We start from the raw sequence: 15,464 nt of genomic DNA on the forward strand, positions 1-15,464 counted from the left end.
AAATGCTGACCCTCCTGATTTTGTGATGGCATATTGTTTCATAACGTAAGCTGTTCCTCGGTCTACTATATTCTAATGCGTCTGCAGTTTGCTTAAATGAAGTAATGCTTAATAGTATTAAATGTGCTGTAAAGTTTCATTTTATGACCACTGTCTTAAGTCCTGGCTTACATTCAAGTTGATTTATTCTTCTGGTGTTGTTTTCAGGCTGATTAGAGGAGTGAGCGGGCGGTACCAGACTCGATGAGTTTCCATCGACATGTCGGAAAAGTCAGGCCAGAGTACAAAAGCAAAGGATGGAAAAACCAAGTATGCAACGCTCAGTCTCTTTAATACTTACAAGGGAAAGTCACTGGAAACTCAGAAAACCACAGGTAAATTAAACTGATTTCGTTTATGTGTTTCGTTTCATCTTCATTGTTGTACAGCTAATTAGGAGGGCAGTACAATCGTTAACCACAGCAAGGCTTTTAAGCTGCTTTATATAACAGCTAACTGGAAGGATTGTGGAAAAACAGTTTTGATTCCACTTGCTGGTTATCTGTAAACTTCAAGTTCAGGGAGAAACAGCATTTTCAGTTCAGTAGCATGCAAGTAAATAACAGTTTTATGGCTGCAGTTTCCATCTGTTATCAGCGTATGACGCACCGTCCCCCAGCTGTGCTTTTTGGTGTATTTCTGAAGAAAACAGCACTTATGTCACTTGAGTATATTTTGAGATCTTTAGTGTATACATTGGCTCCTTAAGTTTACTGTAATGTGATGTTCAGAGGTTGAAAATGAAATGCTTGTGATTATAGAACATACTTAGCAGAGAATCTTGTTCATGTGAACTTACAAATTGGTGGTTGAATGTCCAGTGCCGTGTGTTGGCTTCATACTGCTTTCGTAATTGTGATCTGGAGTAAACAAAGTGTGTAGGAATGCTTTTGTATGAGCAGCATCTGCCAACTGGGACTGGCAGAAAAAATGAGATGATCCTGTGTGGGTATTGCTGGACCCATTAAAGCATGATAAACCTCTGAGAAGAGCAAGAAAATAATAGTTGACAACAATGTCCTAAAAGTAGCAAGGTGTCAATGTCATACCTAAAATGTCTTCTCCAACGTTCTGTGAGAGAGCATTGAGCACAAGGCAGAGTGAACTGACGTGCTTTTTTGCTTCTGGAATAAGTTAACCATAGTGACTCAGTATTCAAAGCACTCAAGTTCTCCCGAATCAAGTATTTATAATTCAATTTTTTTCATTGTTTAATTAAAAGAAAAGGGAAATTCTAGTTCTTATATTAGATTTTCTTTTTTTTAAACAAGCATTTTCACTGATTTGTGCAGCTTTGCAGGAACTCTGCCTGCTAATCAGCACTGCTAACTTGCACTTTCTGTTCTGGCATGCAGTTGCCACACGCCATGGATTACAAAGTCTTGGAAAAGTTGCTATTTCAAGGAGGATGCCTCCCCCAGCTAACCTCCCTAGTCTCAAAGCAGAAAACAAAGGCAACGATCCCAATGTGAACATTGTGCCTAAGGACGGCACAGGATGGGCTTCAAAACAAGAACAGCACGAAGAAGAGAAGTAAGTGACCAATGAAATCAGGGTTGTTTGGCTGTAACATTTCTCTCAAGTTTTCCAAAACTTGCAGAGGATAGGAAGTGGGAAGGAACTGGTTAGGCTTAGAAGTCTTCAAGAGAGGTACTAGAGGGGAAATAGCACCTCAAAAATTAACATTATTAATTTTTGTAAGGAATAATCTTGCTGTTGGGGGAGTGGGAGAGAAAGAACAGCCAGAAAAAGAAAATAAAACAACTTCAAATGCCACTTAGGTTGAAAGCAGTATGTTTATAAATCTGATGTAAGAGGGCACCTGATATGGCTACCTTTTCTTTAAGTCTTGGTGGCTCCTTACATGAAATCCTGTGGTATGTTCTTGTAAAAATTGGTGTAATCACTTTAAAATCCTTACGAAACTAAGAGAAATCCTCGAGCACATGGCAGCTAAGTTTAAATTTAACCTGACAATTTGTGTGTATGCAAAAAACCTGTTTGATTTTAGTGTGGTTTTCCTGATGTATGTCGGGAAAAGCTTTAAAACTCTTAATTCTGTATATATTAGTTTGAATCTTCTACTTTTCCTATCTGTTCATACTACATGCCCTTCAATTTGTTTGATTAGTATGCCATAAATTCCAGAGGCTTCTCATGGAATTTTTCTGCTACAGACTTCACAATATTGTTTCATGCTGCCCAGATATGTGATACAAACAAAACAGGCGTGGGAATAGTGCTGGCTCACTGCTGGATATTGCATGCAGTTTAATTGCCTGTTCTCAGTACAAGTCATCAGCTGAGTTTGTTTCATACTTGTGAGGGACATCTGACAGCGACCTCTGAAGAAAATAGACTTAAGTGTTGTTCCAATGATACAATTAGAAAAAGTTTTAAAGCAAAATTTATTGTCATGAAAGCTTAAAATAGGATGTGCTTCACACCACAGAAGTGGAAGTGGCTTTTAAGTGTTTATTCCTTGACGTATGATTTCTTCTGGAAAAGGTTTGAAATAGAGGCACTAATTTAAAGATGCAGGAAGAAGTATCAGCAATCTCTTTGCTGGATATCGATCCATTTGCTTGGTAGAAATGCAGCTAACTGTGGTTGTGGTTAGTTAAAGGCTGCAGCTGATGCCTTCATGACTTGATGGGGCTTTGCTGCTTCTTGTGGTGATGCTGTGTTGTTAGTGTGTTCTACTCCTGTGCAAGCAAGAAATGACTGAAGATTTTCTTCCCCTTTGTGCTGTTACTTTATTTTGTCCCATATACTTCCCTACATCTAGATGTCAATTTTAACATCTCTGTGAAAAACTTAGACTTCAAGGGTTCACTTTAATGTTTAGCTTTTATCTTAGGTTAGTGAAACTGCAAATCTACAATATTCTGCCCAGTGTTTTATATGGTAGTTCCTGTCATTTCCATTTGATCTAGTTAAATTGGGTGTTGAGCTCAGTGGCTTTAATAAAAACACACTTCCATCTGCACCTTTCCATTGCCTGCTACATCTGCTAGAATTATGTTCCAGTAGTTGATTATGTTTCTAACTAAATAGCTGTCCCTCATCTTCAACTGCTATAATTCCCCAATTTTCAATGTTTTTATAAATGTTTAAATGTTTACTTCAAGTATAAATCTTTTTTTTTTTTTTTCCTATTGTATCACTGCTTTGGAGTTCACAGGAGTTGCTTCCTGTGTTTACTTCATTGCTATTCCAGATAGTCACTGGATGGCCAGTTAGGCAAGTAACAGTAGTTGCATTTGCCTATTCAATATAGAAGTCTATGTCAGTCAGTGTATGCTTCTGCAAGTACAATGAAATACATTTATTTTTTTTAATGATAGAATGACCCAAGTTGTTTTGTCTTTCCTGATGTTGGCATCTGCCATTCTGTCCTTATCTAGCACATATTCTTGCTAGCAGTGGCACTGTATAGTGCTTTGGGCTGACCACTGCATGATTACTCAGATTATTTGAAGCATTTACACTTGTTTTTTGAAACGTTATGCAGTGGAATTTAGCTGCTGTTTAAGAGGCTAAGTGTGTAACGTTTGTCGAGAGAATCTGTTGTTTTCAGAGAAGGCTGTTTGTGGATGGCAAGTTGCTGTTATCCTTTATAGGAAGCAAAATAATCCTCAAGGTCTGTGGTGCAAACTTAAAAATAAATAAATAAAAATTCCAGCCTGTTTTTCACTGGTTCTCTTCACTGGGTTAATGAAGTGGTTCCAGACTGTTAGACTTCCCCTCTGGAGGAAAAAAAAAAAAAAAAGATGCTAGGGCGCTGGAGGTCTTGCAAACTCTGATGCTTTGGAGTCTTCAGTTATTTGTATATGCAGGTTTCAGAAATGTCTAGATTAAAAATATCTTCCCTTAGAATGCAGTCACTTTTTAGATTGGACAGAATGACAGAACTATTTTAAATGTCTCAGACTGTATTTGATCTTCATAAAGGTAAATTTTCCCGTTCTGATTCCTGGTGCCCATAAATTTTTTCATGGTTTCTCAGGCCTTATCAGTTCCTGTACGTAGTAATTTCTGACATACGTACTTGTCTTTCCCCCCCATTCATGGTGATCTTTTTTTAAAGTGCTTTTTACACCCAGCCCAGGAGCATTACTCCGAATTATTCCCTTCCATGGTTGTAAATTGGTTTCAGATGGTCTGATAAGCTGCTTAGAAAGTTATAATTCTATTCACGACTGACTGCATTTTCTGCCCCTTCGTTTTCATTCATTCCTCTCCACTTTGAGAAATCTTTAGAAAGAATTAGCTAATTTTATTCCAATTTTAACTTTACTGTAACAGCTCCTTTTATGTAAGAAAATGCTTTTTTTGCAGAGGAGTTATTGGCTCTTTAGCTGCATAGTTATCTCCTCTCATTCACTTGTTTGCAGTAATAATCCCGACAGTCTTGCATTCATGAGTGCTTTCCCTCTAACTCCAGACAGCCAGAGGTGCCGCAGACACAGCCAAAACCTGCTGTTCCTGCTCCTCCAGAAGCAGCTCCTGTTGCCAAATCGTGGGCCAACACCAAGCCAGGTGGGCAAGATGGTAAGTGATTTTAAAGGTGCAGAGGTTTTTGACCAGCCTAGCGGGCTGGGAATGCTGCTTCTCACAGCATTCAGACCCAGCAGCCTTTTGAGTCCTGAGCGGAACAGCAGGGACTAAGAATGCTGTGGAAGCAGCTTTTGTAGCCTGTAAGAGTGGTAGTGCTGTCTGACTGCCTTTTGAAGGACCTGCATAGCCTTTCTTTTTTTTTTTTTTTTAATTGCCACAGAAATAATGATCAGAGCATAAGGTCTTGAATGTGGCTGTTCTAGAGAGAGGAAAATCTCAGCCACTTACTGTAACAGCTACAATTTTTTGCATAAGAACCATAAACAGTTAGTGGTCAATTTGGTCCTGAGTTGGGATCATTTTATGCAGAGTGTGTGTGGTCTCATTTCTATTTCAATGTGTGCTACCACAATACTTTCCCTTTTATTTTATAGATGATTTCATTTTCAAAGTGGTAATGTTCAAGTAAGTTTTTGGTTTTTTTGCTCAGGAGAAGCATTAAGGGTGTATTTGGTTGTTTGTTTTACATAATTGTTCTCAGTCCTTACACACAATTTCCATTGTGGATCTCAGGTTGAGTGTTTTCATGACAGGTGTGAGATCAAATTGAATCTTCAGCAGAGCTTAAAAATTGTTTGTAGAGTTAGAGATTACTTAAAATTTCCATGTTGCCATTATGGAAAATAGCATATGATGTGTTTTATTCCTTAAATTGAAGACTTGCAAGCTTTCTGTGACTGAAAAAAGAGAATTTTGGCTTCATTGCTGGAAAAAGTCAGCTCTCTGCAGATATCTCAGAATAGTAAAATGGAAATTATATGGAGGTAGCTTATAAGACTGTATTTGGAGTTTGTTAACATCACATATCTAATGACTTTGCCATTTCTTGCTGCAAGTGTTAGAAATGGCAATTCTATATCCTGCATTTCTTGCTCTCCTGTGTAGTGCTCAGTGCTTCCTTCATTCTCAGATACAGAAACTCTTTTCCATAAAGGTCTTGCAGGAGTGTTGTATAATAAGAGATTTAAAAAAAAAAAAAAGGAATTAACCCTGGAATGCAGATCATTTTGCATCAACCTTTCTGCATAAGCTGATTAGATCATCTCTGATGTGACACAGGATGATTCAGCTCAATGGTTTTAGAATGCATTTAGCTAATTATTTTATGGTTACCATGGCAGCTTGTGTGCCAAACCCATATGGCATCCTCATTTCATTCAATTAATGCAGTAGTGGGTTTGCTGTTTCCAGAAGAAATACAGAATGTGAACCGGCTTCAGCTGCTTGCTATCATCCTTAGTTTGAAGCTTGGGATACACCTGTTGTGTTCATACTTTCCCAATCTGCAGTTGGCTGGTGGAACTTGTACTTCTTCCAGATGCCCTGTACACTTTCCAGCAGTCATTCAGCCAGCTGCCTCATGCTCCTTGAATAAGACGTCAGCTGAGTGAGGAGAAACTAAGTCCTGTCCTGATGCTATTGATAACCATGCAGGGAAAAAAAAAAAACTGCCAAACCTGATGGGGAATGTGTATTTCTTTGGCTCACCCATTAGTTAGGAGTTGGGAGTTAATAACCACCATATTACATTTGAAATCTTCAACAACTGAAGATGGGTCTGTTTCAGGCTGATAGCTTAGGTGCTGTTAGGCTGATAATTGAGGATACTATTGTTCTGCAACTGAAACATTGTTGCTGCATAAGCTTGAGCAGAGAAAGTGTTTCAAGATTCATGAAACTTTTACCTCTTTCTGGGTCTCCAAAATGGTTCTCTGGCCTGGCAGGCCATTTGCTTAGTGTGGCTGTGGTTTTCAGTCGCCTTAAACTGCTGGATGTGGCTGCTTGTGAGCATGAAATATCTAATGCCCAGTAACAAAAAACAAATTAACATGACCTGTAGTAGGTGAAGTTGGAAGATTGAAAGCTTTTAAGCTGATCTGTGGGCACAGAGGTAATTGTTGTGGTATTTGTTGTCATCAAGTTACAAAGAAAGTGAAAAGAGAGGAGTTTATCCTGTGCGTAACATTTAACCCTTAAAAAAGAAAAAAGCAAAACAAGATCCCTGTCTTTCATGCTGTATTCTTACTGCTATGATCCATGGCTCTTTCATGGATCAGAGATGATAGAAGTTTTTAGCTTGCTGGCTTAAAAAAACAAAAAGTATGTAATTGAGGCTGGGGTTTTTTTGAACTGCTTTTTTTTTGTTTTGTTAACCTTATAGTCCATGTAGCCATTCAGCAGCTTTACTAATAAGTATAAACATTTTATGAGGTTTGCTCTTGGTTTGCAAATTCTATTGCCATTAAATTAATGACTTTATGCTTCATTTTTAAGGATGATCAGGCTTGTAGGAGCACTTTCTGAACTGCTTTGATTACAGAAGATTTATGACTGTGATATCTTATTTTGTAGGTCCAGCTCTTCCAATAAATAGTTATTTCCAGCAAGAGTTTCCCAGTCTGCCGGCAGCTGGGGATCAAGAAAAGTCAGGCAAAGAGAAAGATGCATCTGAAGAGGGCCATGGACCCAGCTTGAGGCCACAAAGTAAGTATATGGTAGAACTTTTAGTGAAATTGCACGCAGTTGTGTGGAATGCATATTTGCTCCCATACAAAATAGGTGTATTAATACTATTTTAAGGATTCACTTCTGCAATAAATAATCACCTACAAACAGTCGTCCTATCTGAAAATCTTGTAACTTTCTTCTCTGTTATATGGTTTTATTGTGTAAGAGCTTGTTATAAAGATTTTTGTGTTTGGTTCCTTTTCTGCTATATTTGTTCCTGGTATGGAAAACAGGTATTTAATTGTATCCTACAGCTCACTTCATATTTGCCCAGGCTGGTGCTCTGAGGAGCGTTTGTTGCACATTATTGGTGTTTTCTTCCACCTGCTAGATGCCATGACAACTAGAATGTATATTCAAGAACTGTCCTTATAACCAATGAAATACAACCCTCATCATTTCTATTCCATACTTTATCAGAGATGCAAGCCAGTATCTGAATACTTCTTTACTTTGAAATGTAACGCACAGATATGTCATTATGAGCTGCTTGAGAAGTCTGTGATGCTCCTCGTAGAAAGAAGTTTGATCTTTCCATTGGCAGCATCTGTGTGTCAAATCAGCAGTAGCTCACTTAAAGCTGTTTTCTATCTTGTACTGTGATCAGCATCCTTCCTAAATGGCATGGTGTTTTAGAAGGTAGAGAAAAGCAGCTAAAGCTGTCTATAAATTTAAATCTTACCCTTTGGGATCACAGCTGGATGTAGAGCTGAAGAGGATTAGAAAACAACCTCTATTTTCTTAGTAGCGAATGTCCATCTGCGCAGATAGCTGTGTCACTGGAAACCGCCTAGTAGATCTAGTGTGGTCATCTTTTCTTCTACTGGCTCTGCCTGTGTAGATGCTGCTAGTTGGAGAGAAAATAGTAGTAACAATTCACCCAATTCTCCAACAGATCAAGAAGCTAAGGCCCTTGGGCAGGAAGACGGCAATGCTACTCCAGCAGAACAAAGTGATGGCCAGAAGGCAGCAGAGAAGAGGGATGCACGCTTACCACAGATCCCACAGCCCAAGATGAATGGCCAGCAGCAGCCGCCCATCTCATCTCAGTACAGGGCAATGATGCCGCCTTACGTGAGTAGTGGTTACACAAAGTTGTAAGCAGCAGGGATTGCTTATTGGCTACTGTGATTCCCTTACACCTTTTTTATCCTCCCTCCATGGAATGCTTAGTAGTTTAGTAAGAAGCGTAGGATCACAACAAGCTCCTCAAAGGATGTGGCTCCATGTTGTCACTCCTGTGCTAAGCTTCAGTGTGTCACATGTTGCTGAGTACAGAGGTGATCGTTCCACCTTTGTGGCCTGATGGTCACACAGACCATCATTAGAGCAGACTGTTTTGAGTGAATAGCCTTGCTTTAATTCCATTATGATTTCACTGTTCTGAGTATGTCTGATACAGTGATATTTTTAACAAATGGCTTCTGTTTTAAACTTTCCTTAGATGTTTAATCAGTATCCTAGAATGGCATATCCTCCTTCCATACAAGGCCCAACAAGGTTTCCGAATTCTGAGCCTAGTAGGTAAGATACAAGTGTTCTTGTTCTGTGATTATGAACTCTGCATCCCCCTGTAAAGGGGAAAAATTAAAAAGAAAAAAAGAGCATTGCACTGATTGTCTTGATTACAGCCATGTGCTGTCACTGGTTAGTCTTATAACTTCGGCTTGTGTGGAGTAGTTATATAGTGGCTGTACAGTGTTTGACATCTCAGCTGCAAAACTAGGAGAATCTTGCATGTTATGGGGCTTTTTAATGGGAAAAGCAGGAGAAAGGGACACCTATAATTCTGAGCAGCACTTTATCTGTAAAAAGACTGTTGCTCCAGTGTCACAATGAAAGTAGTTAATTTCTGGTTCACATCTGTGCTGCTCTTCAATTACAGTAGAACTCTAATCCTTTTTAAAAATAATTTTCCTTTGTGGTGGTGTGGCAGTAATTATTTGAACTGTGATGGTCTCGTGTGTGATGTATAACATTTGTACTGACGTGAGGAAGCAGCACGTGTCATGCAACTTGAGCTTCTGTTTAGTCATTTTGCTGAAAAAAAATAGTGATGGTGGCCTTTGTTTCTCTTTCTCTTGTAGGGGGCCAAGGGGAAGAGGACCTCCTTCATGGTGTTCAGAGCCTATTGAGCGCCCATCCATTCTCAGTGCTAGTGAACTTAAAGAACTTGATAAATTTGATAACTTAGATGCTGAGGCTGATGAAGGCTGGGCAGGTAAGAACCTCAGATTAATGATTTCTTTTCTTTGTATATTTAACTTTTCTGAAGGATTAATTGAATATTTGCTTGTGTGTCAGGTGCTCAGAGTGAAGTGGATTACACTGAGCAGTTGAATTTCAGTGATGATGATGAGCAAGGAAGTAGTCAAAAAGAGAAGGAAAGTGGGTGAGTTGGAGCTGCTAGTTGTGTGTGAATGCTACACAGCTGCTTAGCTTTTGGGAAACTTGAATGAAGTATGTGTGTGAAGTACTTCAGTATTTAAGTACTGCGTTAAACCCTGTAACTGTCTGCAGCCTGTGAGGCATGAAATACAAGTGATTTTTCTTGTGAGAATCTTTCACTCTTGCTTAGAGATTTTGAAGATAGAAGATAAATAGCCAAAGAGCTGTATGGAATACTCCTACTTTTCTCATCTTTTTGCACAGTGACGAACAAACGCCATCAAAAGATTCTCAGAGCCCTGATGCCCAGAAGGAAGCAGAAGAACAGACTAATGCTAAGTCTGCCACCCAGGCTTCTGCAGCAGCAACCAAAGGATCTTATGGCAAAAGTTCTCAGCTTGATCAGGTTTGTGTTTTTTTTCTCTTTAGCTCTTCTGGCAAGAGTCTTGTCAGGGGAGATCCCACTCTGCTTCTTCTGAAGCTGTCAGGTGGATTAAGGGTTATGAACATGAGTAAAAGCATTATCTACTGCTTATCTGAGCTGTAATAAGTGATGGGGTGTTGCTTAGCTTCTATTCCCAAATAAAAATAATGTCTTTTTCTAGTGTGTTCTAATCCACAGTTGTGAGAGAGGAGAACTCTTATGTCGCTTACTGTTACTCAATTGACAGGTTTTAACTTAATTATTTTGTCTGTCCATTGCTGTAACAGTGAATAAAACCATTCTGGTGTCCATCATTTTTTGTAGAGGCACAGAGAAATAGTGCCATGTTGACTCACATGCTCTCCTTGTTTTCTTTTTTTTTTTTTGTAAATCATGACCTGGTTTTCTTCAGTACAGCTTTGCAGTAGCGTGTCAACTTGTTTCTTCTCAGGTAGATAGGTTTCTCTATAGACGTCGTAGAATGCATCAGTTCAGCCATTTTGGTTTTTGGATTATCCTGCAGTAGAATGGCAGCTATCTCAGCTTATGCCTGCTTCAGCTTGCAGGGGTGTTTTTTCCCCATGAAAAGCTGCCGTTGGCGTTGAGTGAAAATTTCCTGACACCAGTAACAATGAAGATGGGGGATCCCAAATCTGTTTTTCTTGCTCTTTTTCTCTGTAGAGAGATTGCGTCTTTTTCCAAGGTTTGATGCTGTACTGAATCTGAAGAAAAACATTGCAGTAAACTAAATGCAAAATTTGGATGCTTTTTAAGTAATTGTTCAGCTGCAATGAAGATGTTCTTGCCCTCTTTGCATGCTAATCTGTATCCTATGCAGTGTAGTTCACTAGATATAGTATTTTAATGTTGTAGGAAAAAGTACACCTAAAAATTACCAGCCTTACTCCTGTTACAAGCTATTTACCCTGGTATTGTGCTTGATCCAATAGGATCGGGGTCCAGCACAGCCCTCTATACATGAAAGAGGTGGTCCTCCTCTTCATCCCAAATCTATTCTACCACCGGTAAGAAAGATCAGAATTGTCCTTATTTTCTTGAGTTAAATTCCTTAATGCTGTGATGGAGGGAATTAAACTTGGAAAAGTAACAATGCTTCACATAGGGTGAGCCTTTTTCTGTAACATTGTGACTGTAATACCTGGGGCTGATGAGAGTGAGACCTCAACATAGCCATGCTGCTAATTGATTGTGTAAATTGTGTAAGTCTTGAAAGTGGCTTGTGAAATGCATGTGAACTTCAAGAGCTTTTGATAATCTAGCCTTACTTGGGACTAGAGAGGGGAGGGGCATGAGGAAGGTGTTTAAGGGCTGAGTGTGGCTTAATGTTGGCTGCATGCCCAGGTAGACAGGGAAATGAAGTTCCGAGTGAAATGTGTAGGTAGTAGCTGCTTAACAATTTTCAGCAGTGCTCATTAAAATCTTGATTATCCTAAGATAATCTTGAGTTTCTTGGTCTACTTGGACTTTCCATCTGAGATCTGCCAGAGCAAACTGTAACCAAATCTAAAAGGTGTTTGTCACTTTTCATTAGCAGCAGTAAGAAGTGACACGAGCTCAACTGAATCTTTACTTCTTCTTCGCATGGAAGCTGTCTTTCAAGCCTTACTTTAAAAAATGCCATTCAAATACATCAGTGGGCAGACAGTTAAAATGTTGTATTTCAGCTAGTTTGTTTTATGTAATCATGCCATAGCTGACTCACTGATTTTAATACTACAGCATCCTCCTCCTCCTGATCGCCAGCTAGGACCTGGAAGGCAGGGACCCTTTCCTCCTAAACCAGTACCAGATGAAGATGAAATCTGGAAACAGAGGAGAAGACAGCAGTCAGAGATATCTGCTGCGGTTGAGCGAGCCCGTAAGCGCCGCGAAGAGGAAGAAAGAAGAATGGAAGAACAAAGAAAAGCAGCTTGTGCAGAAAAGCTGAAACAGTTAAATGAGAAATTTGGCTGTATGACAAAACCCTCCCGTGAAGACCCTCTGAAAGAGAGAGAGAGGGAGAGGGAAAGGGAAAGGGAGAGAGAAAGGGAACGGGAGAGGGAGAGGGAACGGGAGAGAGAGCGGGAGAGAGAAAAGGAGAGGGAGAGGGAAAGGGAAAAAGAAAAGGAGAGGGAGCGGGAAAGGGAAAAAGAAGAAAAAGAAAAACTGGAGAAAGCAAAAGAACAAGAAAGGGAAAAAGAGAAAGAAAATGAGAGAGAGAAGGAAGAAAAAGAGAAGGGGAAGGAGAAAGAAGAGGAGAAACCAGTACATGAAGCTCCTGAGCCTGTAGAACCTGTGGTAACGCCTGTGGTAGAAAAACAAGAAAGTGAAAGCAGGAATAACAAGGAAGAAAAAGGTATGCTTGCATGCAAGTAGGAGTTGTCTCTCTTGCAGCTGAACCACAGAGTGTAGTAGTAATCTAGCAGTCTAATTGCCATACCTGATTAACTGTGCATCTAGATCATGTGTTTCCCTGGCACACTACAGCTGCTGACTCTGTCATTTGAGCTAGACCTGTCTGGCCAACTCATCAAAGTGTTAAAGGAAAAATTGAGTTTTGTAACTTAAGCAGAACATGAAAGAATACAGAAAAAGTAAAAGACTTTTTTTCTTGCTGTAAGAGAGTCAGTGATTCATATTGTCAAAAAACAATGTAAATTATTTCAGCTATTCTGTTTTTTAAGCAAGCCTAGAGAAGTAGACACAGAGCACATGTTTATACTTAATACATTTTTTTGTAGTGGAGCTTGAGTGCCTCTGTTAGACTATTCTTTATACCTTGGTGTCATCCCTTAAGTGAGTAAAAATGATTGTAAAACTGAACTTTGGTTCATAAAGAAATTTATTAAAATTTAAAACAGTAGTGCTTCTTAAATCGCACAATAGTTGCAGCATGAACTGAGCGATCATTTATGATTATTTGAGTTTAAAGGGAACTCTGGGAAATAACGTTTTGAAATTCTGTTCTTTTAGTCTGTGTGTGTGTTGGAAACTAGAACTGTGAGGTTAGAGAAAGCAAGCTTGTATTCATTTTAGAAAGATATCTCTTATCTGACACTCTGGTTAATGTGAAATTACTAGCTTTAAAATACACTCTTTTCTCCTGCATTTGTTTTTTCAGAAGATCAAGCAGTCTTTACCCGACAAGACAGTGGTCGGAATGAAAAAGAGATTTCACAGGTGACTCATGAGAGCGAACCAGAATCAGGATCTCAACCTCGTCCTGCTGTTTCCTCAGGCTATTCTAAACAGTTCCAGAAATCATTACCACCGAGATTTCAGAGGCAGCAGGTAACCAACTTGCTTGCTAAAAGGAAGAATAACGCAATGTCTTCTGCTTCATTCTGAGTAAGAATGTGACTATTTAGGGGCGGGGGAAATCTAAGTTATTGGTTTCCAGCTTCTGTAATATTGTATTGGCTGAATTGGTTTTGTTGGGAGCACCTCCCATCACTTGCAAAGTACACAAGTGAGCAGAAGACAAGAGAGGCTTCTAAAACTGGCTGCTATTGGCATCAGTTACCAGAAGTAGAGCATTACCCTGTGGATACTTGTGCAATCAGAGAAATCTGACAATCATTCTTTCTTCAGCTTTACGTTAAAGGCTGTGGCACTCGCAAATGTATTCTGCATTCAGTTTCTATGGTCTGAAGAGCACTGGTCACAGCATGAACAAAGTATAGATTGTTCGGTATCTCAGCTGAACACTAGCAAAACTATAGCTATTTTAAATTGTACAGTCTTCTCCCATCTCCTCCCCCTTTTCTCCTCGTTTATTCTGGTTTGTTTGTGATGAATTTTCAAAATGTTTAGTATCCCAGAGGTGACTGCAATCCTTGTTTCCAAGGGTTATTTTAATTCTGCTCAAGTCTTCATCATAATGTAAAGTCCTATAATGCTATTTTCTATTATTCAGGAGCAAATGAAACAGCAGCAGTGGCAGCAACAGCAACAAGGTGTAATTCCACAGTCTGCTCCCTCACAGCCTTCTAGTGGCCCTGTCCCTCCTCCCCAGCATAGACCTCTTTACCAACCAATGCAACCACATCCACAGCATTTGGCTTCAATGGGTTTTGATCCACGATGGCTTATGATGCAGTCTTACATGGACCCACGAATGATGTCAGGAAGGCCTGCAATGGATATGCCTCCTATTCATCCAGGTAAAGTCTGGCAACTCTTCTGACTGTCAAACTTTCTTGGGTTTGAAATAGATGTCTTTTCTTAACCACATTATATATAGTAAATGGGCTTTTTTAAATTTTTTTTTGAAAGATAAGTATCATTTGAGACTAAGTATGTTGGAATGCTTTTGTTAGGTAGAGACAGTCATGCATCAGTATATATCTTGTCTACATAGTAAAATCAGAGCTTTCTCCTTTATCACAGGCAAGTTACTGATAGCAAGACTGTATTCAAAATGTCAACATAAGCCTTACTTGCTTACGGTTATCTTAGTTGGCATGGGTTAGATTGTTATGCTATAAAAACAGTATATTTATGGTTCATCTTCCATTATGTATTAGCTCTTGGTATTACTTCAATTATTTTAAATAAAAAATGAGATGTTGTTGTTTTTATCTTACATACTAGCATCTCTGGAGTCTTGTTCAATTCCTGTTTTCAAATTCTTGGCACTAAAAAGTCCTTTTAAACTTTTGGAATAGCTATTTGATTTGAGAGTAGAAAAGCTGATGTGCATAAATAACACCAGACTGGCAGATAACATAGTGGGGAGACCACTGAGCAGAAGGAGCAGGATACAAGGGAATGCATCTCTCAAAAGGAATGTAGAGACTGAATTGAGGAATTGGTAACCTAAGCAAAACTGATGATAACCATGGTGCTGCTTTTAAAATGTTTACAAAATAGGACCTAGAGTCTTAATAACAGTGCCAAAGACCACCTTGTATGTACATTCATCTTGCTTTTTGCCATTCATATCTTAGAGCAGAATCTTCATTCTCACGCTTGCAGGTTTACAGGCCTTGTTCTTTTGTTATGGTGGAAACAGACAGCTTTTGCTTTTGTTGGTACTGAGGGCACTGGTGGTGGATATGACTTAATCATTTTGGGGTCAATTGACAGTGAAGAGACATTTGGTTCCAGTAAGAGAAGGTACAGAAGGTAGGAGGACAGAGAAAAGGGCTTTTCTGGACCTGCTGATATACTTTGTATTTCATGAGCTAAGTCTTTTTGCTAATTCAGCTGTTGAACTTAAACTTGTAACAGGAATTATGCCTCCCAAACCACTGATGAGAAGAGACCAGCTGGAAGGATCAGCAACCAGCTCAGATTCATTTGAACATATAGCTCGCTCAGCAAGAGAGCATGCTGTTCCTTTGTCAGAGCCCCGCATAATGTGGGGGTCAGATCCATACCCCCACGCGGAACCTCAGCAAGCTAGTTCTCCTCCCAAAGTGTTAGAAGAGCCTGACAGTTTGAGGTAAGCCTGAGTTACGTACCCTTTCATGCCTGTCACTAC

The 15,464-nt window shown here is 39.4% G+C and overlaps 1 protein-coding gene across 14 annotated transcripts in view; it reads left to right on the forward strand.

Annotated features, from left to right (window-relative positions):
- PRRC2C (proline rich coiled-coil 2C) overlaps nucleotides 1-15,464 on the forward strand; it is a 68,943-nt gene that overhangs the window by 15,780 nt on the left and 37,699 nt on the right. For 12 of the 14 annotated variants that reach the window (XM_042873032.1, XM_042873044.1, XM_042873037.1 and 9 more), the window contains exons 2-15: nucleotides 208-374; nucleotides 1,395-1,572; nucleotides 4,487-4,593; nucleotides 7,012-7,143; nucleotides 8,063-8,241; nucleotides 8,612-8,691; nucleotides 9,255-9,388; nucleotides 9,472-9,559; nucleotides 9,820-9,961; nucleotides 10,930-11,004; nucleotides 11,720-12,335; nucleotides 13,101-13,270; nucleotides 13,896-14,142; nucleotides 15,212-15,425. In XM_042873032.1, the coding sequence (XP_042728966.1) occupies nucleotides 260-374; nucleotides 1,395-1,572; nucleotides 4,487-4,593; nucleotides 7,012-7,143; nucleotides 8,063-8,241; nucleotides 8,612-8,691; nucleotides 9,255-9,388; nucleotides 9,472-9,559; nucleotides 9,820-9,961; nucleotides 10,930-11,004; nucleotides 11,720-12,335; nucleotides 13,101-13,270; nucleotides 13,896-14,142; nucleotides 15,212-15,425 (2,477 nt within the window). In that variant the 5' untranslated portion in view covers nucleotides 208-259. The remainder of the gene's footprint in view (nucleotides 1-207; nucleotides 375-1,394; nucleotides 1,573-4,486; nucleotides 4,594-7,011; nucleotides 7,144-8,062; nucleotides 8,242-8,611; nucleotides 8,692-9,254; nucleotides 9,389-9,471; nucleotides 9,560-9,819; nucleotides 9,962-10,929; nucleotides 11,005-11,719; nucleotides 12,336-13,100; nucleotides 13,271-13,895; nucleotides 14,143-15,211; nucleotides 15,426-15,464) is intronic. The other 2 variants (XM_042873033.1, XM_042873036.1) reach the window with 2 other exon arrangements.

The sequence above is a fragment of the Lagopus leucura genome, unplaced genomic scaffold (assembly GCF_019238085.1).
Source record: "Lagopus leucura isolate 7727_CA_CO unplaced genomic scaffold, USGS_WTPT01 Super-Scaffold_100009, whole genome shotgun sequence".
Lineage (NCBI taxonomy): Eukaryota > Metazoa > Chordata > Aves > Galliformes > Phasianidae > Lagopus > Lagopus leucura.